The sequence below is a fragment of the Arachis ipaensis genome, chromosome B07 (assembly GCF_000816755.2).
Source record: "Arachis ipaensis cultivar K30076 chromosome B07, Araip1.1, whole genome shotgun sequence".
NCBI lineage: Eukaryota > Viridiplantae > Streptophyta > Magnoliopsida > Fabales > Fabaceae > Arachis > Arachis ipaensis.
The window spans coordinates 123,423,541-123,438,160 of NC_029791.2; the positions used below are offsets into that span (position 1 = coordinate 123,423,541).

The 14,620-nt window shown below is 34.0% G+C and overlaps 2 protein-coding genes across 3 annotated transcripts in view; one reads left to right on the forward strand and one right to left on the reverse strand.

Annotated features, from left to right (window-relative positions):
• LOC107606238 (pentatricopeptide repeat-containing protein At1g09900) lies at positions 175-2,440 on the forward strand. Its single transcript, XM_016308260.2, has 2 exons — positions 175-2,046; positions 2,136-2,440. Exons 1-2 carry the CDS (start codon positions 274-276, stop codon positions 2,157-2,159), a joined length of 1,797 nt encoding a protein of 598 aa, XP_016163746.1. The 5' UTR covers positions 175-273; the 3' UTR covers positions 2,160-2,440.
• The window catches only part of LOC107606239 (CBL-interacting serine/threonine-protein kinase 8), a 5,924-nt gene continuing 1,657 nt past the window's right edge, over positions 10,354-14,620 (reverse strand). For both annotated transcript variants that reach the window (XM_021106535.1, XM_016308262.1), the window contains 12 exons: positions 14,421-14,492; positions 14,223-14,330; positions 14,063-14,137; positions 13,922-13,975; positions 13,691-13,816; positions 13,127-13,216; positions 12,385-12,507; positions 11,785-11,904; positions 11,399-11,515; positions 11,135-11,191; positions 10,975-11,049; positions 10,354-10,889 (listed from right to left, as the gene is read on the reverse strand). In XM_021106535.1, coding sequence (XP_020962194.1) covers positions 10,788-10,889; positions 10,975-11,049; positions 11,135-11,191; positions 11,399-11,515; positions 11,785-11,904; positions 12,385-12,507; positions 13,127-13,216; positions 13,691-13,816; positions 13,922-13,975; positions 14,063-14,137; positions 14,223-14,330; positions 14,421-14,492 — 1,119 coding nt within the window. In that variant the 3' untranslated portion in view covers positions 10,354-10,787. The remainder of the gene's footprint in view (positions 10,890-10,974; positions 11,050-11,134; positions 11,192-11,398; positions 11,516-11,784; positions 11,905-12,384; positions 12,508-13,126; positions 13,217-13,690; positions 13,817-13,921; positions 13,976-14,062; positions 14,138-14,222; positions 14,331-14,420; positions 14,493-14,620) is intronic.

The following is a 14,620-nucleotide window of genomic DNA, read 5'->3' on the forward strand; positions in this document are numbered from 1 at the left end:
GGTTTCCATTGTTAGATTTCGTTTTGTTTCGTTTTGGTCCTAAAAGCTTAGATTCTGAATGTACATTTTGTTTGTTTGGAAAAGCACAAATAAAGAAGCCTAATTGTACAAAAACTCGAACCCAAGGCCCAAACACACAGAGTGTGACGAATGCTCTTAGTATTGCACTATTGCAGAAAGTGGAATTAAACAAAGCAGAGGGAGAGAAAGGAATAAGGATAAGCAACTGAAGACTACATTCATATCCCTAATTGCTTCTCCAAACTTGAAGCGATGGATTTGGTGGCACCACACGAACAGTTCTTCTCTTTTCACAACTTGCACAGAGAACTCACAAGACCCTCCTCCAACTTCAAAGGTAGGGTTTTGGACAATAATACCCTTTCTCGCCCTTCTATTAACTTTGCAAAACTTAACTGCATCATTAAGCTTAGAAGAAGAAACCGTTATAGTAATAACCGCATTCTCGCGGTTTCGAACGGTAAATTGCACCATTTTGGTGGTGGAAGATCAGTGGCGCCGCCGAACGGTGAATCGAACGGAACGGTGGAAGCTTGTAGAACATTGGAGGAGTTTGAGAACAACCAGTACCTGAGGAAGCTTGTGAGGAACGGGGAATTAGATGAAGGACTTAGGTTTCTTGAGCGCATGGCTTACCAGGGTGATATCCCTGATGTAATTGCCTGCACCACTTTGATTCGAGGGTTCTGCCGAGCTCGGAGGACCAAGAAGGCGACGAGGATCCTCGAGATACTCGAGGATTCCGGCGCCGTCCCTGATGTTATAACTTACAATGTGTTGATTAGTGGTTACTGTAAGTCAGGGGAGATAGATAAGGCACTCCAGGTGCTCGAGAGAATGAGCGTGGCGCCGGATGTGGTTACTTATAACACCATCTTGCGTAGTTTGTGTGATGGTGGGAAATTGAAGCAGGCAATGGAAGTTCTAGATAGGCAGTTGCAGAGGGAGTGTTATCCAGATGTGATAACTTACACGATTTTGATTGAAGCGACTTGTAAAGAATGTGGCGTTGGCCAGGCGATGAAATTGTTGGATGAGATGAGGAGCAGAGGATGCAAACCGGATGTTGTCACGTTTAATGTTCTTATCAATGGGATTTGTAAGGAAGGCAGGTTGGACGAGGCGATTAAGTTCTTGAATAACATGCCATCATATGGTTGCCAACCGAATGTGATTACTCATAACATTATTTTGCGGAGCATGTGTAGCACCGGGAGATGGATGGATGCGGAGAGGCTGTTATCCGACATGCTTCGCAAGGGTTGCGCCCCTAGTGTTGTTACTTTTAATATTTTGATCAACTTCTTGTGCCGGAAAGGATTGTTGGGTAGGGCGATCGATATCTTGGAGAAGATGCCAAAGCATGGTTGTATTCCGAATTCCTTGAGTTACAATCCATTGCTTCATGGTTTTTGTAAAGAAAAGAAGATGGATAGAGCAATTCAGTACTTGGAACTAATGGTGTCTAGGGGTTGTTATCCTGATATAGTGACATATAATACTTTACTCACAGCATTATGCAAAGATGGGAAGGTGGATGTTGCTGTCGAGATACTGAATCAACTTAGTCACAAAGGATGCTCTCCTGTTTTGATTACTTACAATACGGTTATTGATGGCCTTTCGAAGGCCGGGAAAACGGAGTTGGCTGTGGAACTCTTGGAAGAGATGTGCAGAAAAGGTCTTAAACCTGATATAATTACTTACTCTTCACTGCTCGGAGGTCTCAGCCGGGAAGGGAAAGTCGACGAGGCTATCAAAATTTTCCGGGACTTGGAGAGATTAGGTATTAGGCCAAATGCTATTACTTACAATTCGGTCATGTTGGGGCTATGCAAGGTTCAACAAACTAGTCGCGCTATCGATTTTCTGGCTTATATGGTAGAGAGAGGATGCAAACCTACTGAAACTACATATACAATTCTTATAGAGGGCATTGCTTATGAAGGATTAGCTGACGAAGCTTTGGAGTTGTTGAACGAGTTGAGTTCCAGAGGATTGGTTAAGAAAAGTTCGGTTGAAAAGGTAGCAGTTAAGATGTAGCGATTAAATTGCATTTTACCTGTTGTAGTTATATACTTTTAGATAACAACTATTAATGTTTATGCACTTAGATTTTGTTAGCCCCTTCATGTTAGCAAGCTACTTTTGGATCAAGATTTTGAGGAGGGACTGGTTGAGGGCGTAGTGAAATGCATCTCAATTTTGTGTAGAGGTAATTTTAATTATGTAATTCAATCCAAACATAGCTATGTCAGATTATATTTTTATATTTGCTCAGGCATCTTTTTGAATTTCATTATGCATATTTTCCTTTTTTGGATGATTAAATCCAAAGAACATGTTCATACTCGTCTATGCTTTTGTAAGATTTGTTTAGTTAGGGATTTAGTGTTAATGTGAAGTGGTCTATATTGGGTCATTCCGACAAAAGGTTCAAAAAAATAAAAGTAAAAATAAAAATAAAAATAAAAATAAAAATAAAATCACTTGTTTCAAATCAATTCTAGAGACCATAATTGATCTTGCATGGGGGTAACTAAACATTAATTTTGTTGCTGCTTGAAAATGTTTATTCAACTTTAAAATATCTGGGGCAGTCTTGATCTTCTTGCAATTTTTGTTGTCTGCAATTGAAGCATTGCATATTTGGTCATCTGTGAAAATAGCTTTATCCATCTTGTTTGCCGTTTTTCTTTTTTTCCCTCTCTCTGTATCTTCATTTAACTAGGCCATCCGATTTTAATATTGTACTAGTTTATTTGTCAAATGTTATTATATTATGTTATTGTTACTCACTTATTGATGTGCAATTTTTTTCCCTTAATCATAAGGAATACTATTGGTTTGTAGTAGACTAGTAGTACGTATAGGTTGTACTATAACTATAGGTTGTATGAGATGAATGAAGAACAAGTTAGATGGCTTGGAAAATCAAACTGGAATTTGTATTTCAAGGGTATATATGAGTTAGTATATGTAAAGGTTTAAGATATGGAGGTATAAAATATCTAGGAATTATAGTATACACACAAAAAAAGGTCAGTTTGGTTGGCAATTGGCAATTGGTATGACTTGATGAGAAATAGTAAGACTTTGATGCCTCAATTTGGGGTTGTAGATACAAGATTCTCTTATATTTTATTCTTTTGGAATTGTGGGAAGATGAGTGTTGGATAGCCGTGATTGTAATCCTAGACAAGTGTAAGCATCCATGTAAGAAAAAAAGAACTGGATATGATCATTTTATGCCCTCTTTTTTTACTTTTGGTATTATCATCCTTTTTATTTTAGTTGGTGAGCACTTGTCATTCAAATCCAAATTATCACAACGTCACATTTTTTGAAATGGTAGGCCGGGTTAGGTTTCGGCTACTACCCATGGCCTAAAACACCACAAGTCCGGAGGACTACGGTTTGAGGGGCCGCCGTTGCTTATCTTTTTTGCCGGCGGCTCCTCTCCCCCATTTTTCTGTTCATCGACATCTCTCAGCATCTCCTTCTTTCTCTTCTTCCATATTAGAGCCGAAACACTGCCACTAGCCTGATGCAGTCTAGCTTTATCCTGCGGATCCTTCCATGTCGTCAACTCCTTCCAACTTTATGCACCGGCTTCCTGTTGACGGCAAAGGCAGCTTCAAACTGTCAGAGTTACACAGGAGTGGTGATAGGGTAGAAATGTATTTAGTGTGTTCTTTTGGGGTTTTGTGGAAAACAAAATAAGGGCCAAAATGATTTAAGGTCCGTTTGAGAAGTTTCAAAAGTAATTTTTTTAGTAGTATTAATATCTGGTGCAATTTTCAAAACCAAATTGCAGTTTTCTAAGAAGTTATTTAGGAGTTTTCTAAGAAGTTATTTAGGACTTTATAGATTAGTTAAAAATAATGACTTCTCTCATGATAATTTTTTTTATCACATTTCTTTTAAAATAAGTACTTTTAAAACTAAAAATTCAAATAAAAAATAATTTATTTATAAATTATTTTTAATATAATTATTTATTATTTAAGCTATTTTTTCAAAAGGAGCTTAATTAAACTGTTTATCCAAATTAGACCTTATTCAAGTTTGAGAGATGTGTAATTTGTAGTTCACTTGGTAATATGAAAACTTAAAGATATGGGTCATGTAGAATTCTCAAACTTGAAAGACTTATGTATAGAAACAGATTTGGTGCGGTGAAGCAAGGTTTAGGTTTGTTGTTGCTTTAATCAACTTGAGTTAGTCTAGTGATTAACTCACTAGTCCGCTTAAACAAGTGTTGAGAGTTCGAATTTTGCATTGTACATGCAGTAATTTATTGGCCAACAGCAAACCCTTAAATGGAGTTTTGATCCGTAATAGATTAATTTTGACCTGTCGGGATGAGGGATACTATAGATAAAAAAAGGTTTGTTGTTGCTTGTAACTATGGATGTAGGAAACTAGGCATTAAATTTCTAATCAATAAAATTCTGGTGAACCAAAAAGAAAAATGTTGTCTACTAATACCCAAATTGTGGTAAACTCCGACAGATTAATGATTAATTGTTAGCTCCCAACTAACACACACTTAAGTGTTTATGCTAATGAATCTCAAAATTGTTAGATAATTTTCATTACAAGTCACAAAAGGTTTAGAGTTTTATGCACAAATTCTTAACTTCTTCTTTTTCCTATCTCATCTTAATTTTCCTTCTAAAAAGTTACAAGTATGTTTAGAATTACAAACTATTTGCTCTAATTATCACCTAGTACTTGTATAAATATATTTTTTTTCCTCCCTCAAACATTTAACTCACATTTTCAGATAGGTGAGGAACATGACGGGTTCCACGTAGATGTAGATATCTCACTGTACTTAAAGGGAGAAATGTGTGCATTAATTAATTCTGTATATAAAATAAAAATCAAAGTACAGTCACAATTTCGTAAGCCAAATGAGCTTGGGCACAATTTTTGTCTGCTAGGAATATTCTTTTCTAAAACATCAGAATCATTGCCCCACCCGCCATGATGAAACAAGCAAGTCTCTTTCTTATTTCTTGTGCAAGCGAGACTAGTTTCAACTTCAACCACCATTATCAATTATATTCAATGTTGAAGCATTCACATAAGAATGTGCCTATAAATTGCAAATAGTAACCAAGATGCATTGGTTTAGTGATTAACTCACTAGTCTGTTTAAATAAGTATTGGGAGTTTAAAATGCAGTAACCCATTAGTCAGCAATAATCTTCATTATTTTCATTATTATGAATTCATGATTAGTATATTAATAGGCATTAACATATTTATTATAGGCAATATAAAAAGCAATATTATTATTATTGTTATTATTAGACATTAACCTGTCTATTAATCCATCTTTTATAAGTTAAATGTAGATAATAATAAGGGTAAAGTATATTTTTTTGTATTTGAAGTTTGTTAAAAATTTTAAAAATATTCATAAGTTTTATTTTGCTTCAATTTTTGTCTCTGAAGTTTTCAACTTGCATCAAATATATCTTAAACAGCTAAATTTTTAAAAAGTTTAGGGTCAATTCAATAATAATACGTGATAACTATGTCTGGTTTATTTGTGTTGAAAGATGCTCTTATGAAATTGTTACTAAATTTTTTGAAAAAATAACCGTCATGACTATATTTGATGCAAATAAAAAAGTTTTAGGACAAGATTGAAATAAAATACAATTTAGAAATATTTTTAAAAATTTTAACAAACTTCAAAAATAAAAAATATACTTTATCCTAATAACAATAAATTTGATATAAGTCAAGATATTAAGTATGTTATATAGTAAAAAAAAAAAAGGTAAATATATATAATATAGATTTTGCTATGAAATATGAATCATAAAATCAAAGTTGTTTACTATCTTAATCAACCTAACCATTGGGGATTGTATTTACTACAATCAAACTAAAGTGATATTATGCATCTATGATGAATTATTTTCTTCCTTTCAACTTTTTCTTATTGATCAAGAACAAATTTATATCCTCCGCACGTTTTACCAAAAGCTTAAAAATCATATACTGTACCCATTTACACTAAGATTCTCTTCATATTACAATATGGACCAATCCATCACGACAAAGTTATATTGTTTGATATATATTCCTTTGCATTATTAATTATTATTTATTAATATTAAACTACTCTTTCACCTTAATCTACAACAACAATAAAAAAGTCTCCTAACTTATAAATTCAGTCCAACAAAATACATAAATTTAATTATAATTTTATTATAATATCATAGCATTGACTTAAAAAAGATAAAAACAAATAAATGGATATTTTGTTAGGATGAATTTATGGGTCACGAGATTTTTTTTTATTGTTGTCATAGAGTAAGGTGGAAGAATAATTTAATAATTAATAAAAAATAAACACGCGGAATGCTATGAGATTTTCTGCTTAAATAATACCTTTTCTACCACACACTAAAATCCATAGCATAAAATAGAAGTGTTGGAAGCTTGGAACAAGACAAGAGCCAAAAAATAAACTCATTCGATGAAGGTAGCAATTATCTCAAGCCATGGAGAGAAATAGTTCATCATCTTCAACTCCAAGAAGCAAAGTAGAAGGAGGGTTGCTTTCATGTTTCGGGCGTCTCAAGTTTAAGCTTCCATGGAGGAAGAGATCGGCCGGCGCTTACAAATCCGTCGGTGGTTTTAGGTATGACCCTTTAAGCTATGCTCAAAACTTCGACGAGGGTTGCGTGGAGGACGACGAAGAATCGTTGCGCCATGGATTTTCTGCTAGATATGCTGCTTCTTCAAATAAGTTTCAATTCTTAAGTCGCTCGAGCAATGATAAATAAGGTTTATTAAGGTTAGGTGACAATATATTTGTTTATATATGTGTAACTTCTTTTTAGAGCGTTATATTACTTATTAATCATGTTTCAAGTTTTTCTATATTCAAGTTCAAATAGGAAAATAAGAAAATCTACTTATAGTTAGTTGTAGTTGATTTTCAAGTAGCATCACAAAATGTTTAGCAGCATTCCCTATTTCCCTTTATTAAGAGTAAGTGTAACCGCCCAAACCACCCCCTAGTACGATATTGTCCGCTTTGGCACACAAGACTTTATAGTTTTGTCTTTGACGATAGAGATGATAGCCAAAATCCCTCACACTCACTCGTCAAAGGCAAAATCGTGAGACCTTGTGTGCTAAAGCGGACAATATCGTGCTAGCGGGTGGTTTGGGTTGTTACAGATGGTATTAAAGCTGGAGCCCGGATCGATGTGTCAGCGAGGGCGCTGGACTCCCTTAGGGGTGGATTGTAAGGTCCCACATCGATTGGGGAGGAAACGAAGCATGTCTTATAAGGGTGTGAATACCTCTCCTTAATATGACCCGTTTTGACGAGTGAGTATGAGAGGTTTCGACTATTATCCCTATCATTAAAGACAAAACCGTGAAGTCTTGTGTGCCAAAATGGACAAAATCGTACTAGCCGATAATCTAGGCTGTTACAATAAGCATTTTAAAATCTATCACACTTCATTCCACCTTTTACCAATTATTAGAATCTTTTGCAGATAGTTTTTTTTATGGTTGGGTGGGTCACAATAAAAACATTAACATGATGAGTTAGAAAATTTTAATATATAGAATTTATGGTGAAAAATCTAAATTTTTATTATAAGATTTTTTTTGAGATATCAATTCTTCCATGTAAAACTCTTTGATAAAATAGGAATATATATAATCTACACCAAAAATTGGCTCTAGTAGAAAAAAATAAAAGAAAATTAATTATATACATTTTTCTTCATCCAAACAAATGAATTTTCACTCCATTTTTCTTTCTTTTTCACTTATTTTCTTTGACTTAATTTCTTCCATCCAAACAAAATCTTAGTGTTGAGACTGTTTACAGTGGAAGAAACAACCATTCCAGTTTTATGTTGGGCAAAAGTTTGGTTCTATAGGGACATTTCTCTGTTCCAATAAAATACGTAAAGGAGTGTAGAGAAGGACGAAATTGGTTGCTTGACCAAATAATATACACTTTTTGTTTTTGATATTGGAGTAGCAAATGGTATTTTTTTGAAATGTAGACTATTGGAGTGTTACTCTCAAATGTAAAACCGTTTAATTAGAGAAGAAGAAATCAAACCATCCGATTTGTGAGAGGTATAGAAATTAGATCGAGAGATTTCTGTTAAAAAATAAAAAAAAATTGAAGTACAAAAATTAGATTTTCTGATTTGTATATCTTTTACAATTTTAAAAAATACTAAAAATTACAATATTAAGATATATCACTACTTTTATTATCATACAGACAAAAAAAAAGACAAAAGAAAAATAGTCTGGAGACTAATATTTTTAGTGAAATAAAGTAGAAAGCTGATTACTATTAATTTAATTACACAATGATTAATTTGATAATTGATTTTTAGTATACAGATATTGTTTTTGACTTTTTGTTTAATTTACGTCCTCAATACTGGCTATATAAGTCGTATACCCTTCCATTATCAGGCTCACAGCCTCACGGTCACAACCTAAAAAATTTTCAATTGACACAATTTTGGCAGAGTTTCGCCCTTAGATAAATGCCATAAATACTCATAAATCTCCCTTAGCTTATTCAATGTTCCTATATGGTGCGTTTGTTTACAGAGACAAGACAGGACATAGAAACACAAAATTATATTTGACAAAGGAGACATAAACAGAGGCAATGTATCCAGGGACACTGAATTAATGTATTTTGTGTCCATCCGACAGAAAGAACACGGAGACACTAACAAGGGACACAGCTTATTTTTTATTTTTTCTTTCATTATTCTTGTTAGATTTTTATAATTATAATTTTTTATTATTATATTTTTCATCTCAAATTTTTTGAATAAAAAAAATGAGAATAAATTTGATTTTTAAAATTTGTTTTAGTTTATCACTAAACAGAATACAAGAATACAAAATTTTGTCTCTGTCTCTCATATCTTGTTCTCAGTGTTTTGTCCTATCCTGTTCTCAAAAACAAACGCAACCATATTTCTATTTCTAAAGCATATCCCACTAGCAACAAGGTCTAAACTAGAGAAATGACATTTTCATGTAACGATTGCTACAGAGATGGATGGACATGAACCCAATGTTTGGTCATTAGCAAGACGTGTGGAATTTGAGTGGTCCAAATAACAACAATAGCCAAGTCTTTTCTTTGCTATTTTTTTTTGGGGGGTCATTTTTTTTTCTTTGCTAGTTGCTAATACGAGCTTACTATGTTTAAAATTCGGTTTGAACAACTTTTATTTAGCCTTCCACAGATAAAATAGTAGATGAGTAAATATTAAATTTTTGAATTATTTTTTACTTATAGTAAATGTATTTAGTAAAGTCAACCATATAACTACTTGTAGTACAAGTTTAGCAAATTAGCCCATCCATATAACTTAAAATAAAATAAGTAAAATTTATTTGTTTTAATTACCAGTTTATCATCAAACTGCGATATATTAAAATTTATGTTTATGCAAATATAAGAGGTGAAGATAGACTTCCCTTTTTTTTTTTTTTTTTACCAAAGATAGGAGACTCGAACCCGCAACCTTTTAATTGAGTATGGGGAGACTATACCATTTGAACTATTACTCATCGGCGAAGATAGACTTCACTTAACTAACTAAAAATAATGCAAAATACATATATCAAAGTTTAAATTGCACATCTTTTATATGTTTAGTAGTGTAGTTGAAATGAATTGTTCACGGAACATTTTACATCTTAAGTTGCTACCATTTCTTTAACACAAAATATATAGTTGAAGATTACAACAACAGTAATTTAAGACTTGATGTTTACTGCGGAAGCCGAAGCCAAAGCCGGCGGCCAGCGGCATACTGGCAGTCCATCCAAGAAGCACAAGAAGAACCCAAATCACAGATGCACCAGAGCCCCTATAATCAGATATATGTTGAAATAAAGTATTAATTTAGTAGTAGAAAACAAAAGTTTTGGTTTTAGAAGAAAGTCTGCAGTAGGATGTAAAAGTAATCTGATATATGTTGAAATAAAGTATCATGTTCAAATGATCAAAAGGCTTCTCTTTTTCTTTTCTTTCATTTATATTTCAACAAACTCCGTCTATGTTACACTTGCGGTACATAGTCGGTCCCAAACCCAGATAAAGGAGGAGGGTTGTGTTAGATCTTCGACAACCAATATAAAAATTTAGTCGAATCTTCATGTCATGACATTCATATTTCAACACAACATGACCGTTTGCTTTCTAGTATCCAACTTACTACTACTACTAAGAACCTGACGCCAAATTCATTCAAAATGTTTCAGTACTTTTCGGTTCCACACAAAATCTCAGGTCAATTTAAGCTTGGTAAATGGAGGAAATTAAGTGCCAAGAGAGATCTATCTATAATGTATCAAACCAAACTAATGGCCACAAACATTGCATACACTCTTCTGGGAGATGGGAAAAAAAAAAAAGCTTCCATTCTCGAATTTCTCAAGAGGAGGAATTTTAGAAGTAGGACTAAGAAACCAAACAATAAAGATTTACTGAAAACCAGCGATTCTAGATCGAATGATCGATAAAAAACATAAAGAATAATTTCTATGCAATGACACACTGTCAACTAATAGAAATTATTCTCTACAAACATATAAACATATAATCTATAACACTATAACTCTCAATTGTGAGAGAAGTTGATGTTCTATAACTATGAATACACCCCCTCCCCCTCTTCCTTTTTTTACAATCAAAGAGGAAGGTATTACAACGGATGAAACTATCGCCTTTTGCTTTTAGTCTTAGAGATCCTTGATTTGCTTGCTTCATGAGGTGGTTTCCAGATTATATCGTCAAGATTGCCGCAAAAACTCTTGTAAAACTGCAAGACAGAAGAGTGTGAAACTTCCTGTCATGAATAAAATTGAACTAAAGCAATCAACATAATGAGGTTTCGGAAAACTGACATTGAGATATTCGCCAGCATCTCCAGCTGCATTCTGAATGTCCACCATATAAAATGTGGGAGCCACCTCAAAAACCTTTAACCAAGACAAATGTATTATTATTTTGCTGGTTGAAATGTTTACATACATTCAAAATTCTGTTAGATGCATCGATACGTACCTCCAGAATAACCGAGAAAAAAGATGTTTTATTTGCTGAGACACCCTCTATTCTCATCTGAAATTTCATAACAATATCACTTCAGCTGCAGAATAACCTCAGTGACATCTAATTCAAGTTAAAATGACACCAGATGCTAAAAGTTTACAATTGCATTCATACATGATTGAGCAAAATGATGCAAACAAAACCAGAGCAACAAAAGAAGTGGAAGCAAGAGGGAGATATAGTTGTTATCAGTTATGCAGATCACAGGTTACCAACCTTAAAGTTGCGAATATGCGTCTTAAATCCCATTGATTGGGCCACAACTTCCATACTTGATAAAACCACCTTTGCTGGCTTTTGAGATATAAAACGTGTGTGATGCTTAAGAGAGCCCTGTGACAATATCAGTCCAACAAAATAAAATAATTGTTCTACCACTACATATGAAGGGAAAAAAATAAGTGAGTCTTAGATCTTTAAATGACAGAATATCCAAAGTGAGAGAATGTATTTTTCGTCCTAGCGTGTCTTAACAAGGTAACGGTTACATCTATTATTATGCAAACTACCCTTGGGAGGGCAATATTATATGGGCTGTTATTTGAGCATGTCGAGATATGATGATTGAGCCTCATAGCACACAGAAAGACATTATTAAGTACCTGTCCCTTGTCAAACATTGATGCGAGGTTTAAGCCTTGAGATAGAATGATCAAGTCAAATGCATTAAGCAATAAGGGACCCATGTCCTCATTATGGCTTTGACGAATATCTCTCTCTTCCTTCAATGACAAAATAAACAGCATGTCAGCAAAGCTGGGAAGATAATCACCATATGAACTCAACTGGGAAAAAATAAGCTAGTGTCCGTAACTAAAGAGCAGGGACACAATGTGAAAAACGGCAATACTTGTACTAATACTTGTATTGCATGCAATTTGGATGCCCTAAGCTTCCCTTAACTTAATATTCCTTTCTTCTGCGTTATATATTCATGTCGTCTGCAGTAGAGTTTTCATGATTTCATATTGACATGTAATAGAATGGTTTTCCAGGAATAACATAATTCAGTTTTAGTTTATTATTGTTTGTTAATTGTTAGTGTTTTGGGTTCTTTGATATGCCTCTTAGGATTCATACATGATTCTTCAAACACAAAATAAGCTGAATGAATGGGTTGGAAATGAAGACAGAATAATTTAAATAAATGAATAAAAATCCTATAAGACAAACTGAAGATAAAGCATAAAGGAATGATAGACCTCGGCATCATCAAAAGCAGCATTTATGTCATCCAGATTTACATCTTCATGCTCCTGAAGGCTGACTGGAACGTATCCCCTCTGAAACCATTCATCGTTTCTTATTTGTTCTATGGTTATACGCTGCAAACGCGAGAGGTAAACAGAATTATCAGAAACAACCAGGATCTTGAAACAGAGGTGAGACTTAAGCCCATCAGAAAGATGGTATTAGTTGGCTAAGCATTACATGTATAACCCAAGAAGTTTCTGAACTTCAAGAACGAATGAAGCATGTACCTCCACATGAGGTGTTAGTACTTGAGAAAAGGATCATGAAATAAAGGGCGAAACATAGCTTCGGAATTATTATATTTGCATTTACTATAAACATCATTCTGCCCATCAGTACTAGTGAAAAATACTAAAATCATCTCATTTTAATATCCAAATGGAGAGAAATAATAAGGTCATAACATGTCATGTCACGCCTACAACTGAAGAATCAATTGCAGGCTATTAGATGCTTTCAAGTTTCAATAAAATTCCGAACTTTTCCACAATTGGATTTACTATTAAAGGAAAACAGTCCTATAAATCACAATCACACATAGGATTGTGAACTACACATCATCACAATTTGTTCAGATGCTTAGCATCAAAATATCAACCACATCAAAGACTCAATTATTTCTGCTCTGTGGTCATACAACATTCATTTTGTAATAGACAGTCACAACTAATCTTTGCAACCAATACTCACCGTTTCAGGATTTGTGTCCAAAATTCTACATATCAATGATTTTGCCCCTACAGGAAACCAAGAAGGGCATGAAAAGTCTGCTTTATTAATCTGCAAGAGTTAACAAGAAAACCAAGGAAAGTTCATTAGCATTACTAACAATCCGACATCTTATTTGATGAAAAACACTCTTGCTTCTGCTTGAGAAGAGAAGAGGTAGCTACAAAAACTTTGTAGCCTGACACTACTGCAGTTAGCACCTATCAAATGATGGAGAAAAGACTACTATAGATGAAAAATATTTGTTTCCAGCCCCCACTAATTGCTGCTCTAGCACTCCTAAAATACAAAGTGAATAAACAGATCGACCCAAATTTACATCCAAACAAAATACAAAAATGATATTTGCTAAGAAGTTCATCCAGAAAAAATCAGGCATTACTATGTTTATCATCCTAAATTTCTAGATAATACTAACTGATGAATGCGACTACGAGCAAAATAAATATTTAAGACAAATATTTTTACTACAGTTCAATCTAGTCAAAATTGAAAAATATATATTTAACAAGTTTGAATTTATACCTTACTGTATAAGGTGGTTAGATCAAGCTCATCAAAGGGAAGGTATCCAGCCAATAGGACATAGAGGATAACCCCACAGGACCAAACATCTGCCACAGCACCATTGTAACCCTTGTGACTGAGTACCTAAGCTCACAAATTCAAAAAACAGAACCCAACATAAGAATAGTTAGTATCTGCACATGACTGAAACTGAAATTTAACCAAACATCAAGCACTGCTGTGTTTTACCTCGGGGGCTACATAGTTTGGAGTGCCACAAGTTGTCCGAAGGAGACTCACACCCTAAGAAGAAATTCACCAAGGTCATTGGTATCAATTCATCTACATGTACGGAAGTCATACATGAAAACTACTAGATAACAAGCTCACCTGTTCTGGTAATGCGCTTAAACCAAAATCTGAAATTTTTATATTGCCTTGTGAATCAAGTAAAAGATTCTCTGGCTGCACAAGGTGAAAACAAAAAATTTAGAAGGAATCATGATTAGGATGAGCAAAAAATTTCCTGATCCAACTCAACACCACCAACCTTCAAATCTCTGTGATAGACTCCCTTGCTGTGGCAATAATCTACGCCATCAATAAGCTGTTGGAAATATCTTCTAGCTTCAGCCTCGCTAAGACGTCCATGATGTATCTGCAAAATTATTTATATTCATCATCACCAATACCATATATGGTAATTAAGCAAATATATGGCAAAGAGGGACGCTCTTGCGCTACTCACAATTTTATCGAACAATTCACCACCTGTAATGAACTCCAATATGATATAAATCTTCGTTCTGCTTGCTAGAACCTGAAAAAAAAAAAAATTTACAACAGAATGAAGAACATAAGGGTCATGACTCATGACAGATAACAAGAGAAACACCACAATGGCTTATCAAATCACAATATGTTTCCATTTCATTCCTCTCTCCAAAG

Excerpts from the sequence above, each read along its gene's own strand:
- LOC107606238 (XM_016308260.2), top strand. The coding sequence starts at position 274 with ATGGATTTGGTGGCACCACACGAACAGTTCTTCTCTTTTCACAACTTG. Across the intron at positions 2,047-2,135 it reads AGAAAAGTTCGGTTGAAAAG|ATTTTGTTAGCCCCTTCATG; the intron begins GTAGCAGTTAAG and ends TTATGCACTTAG.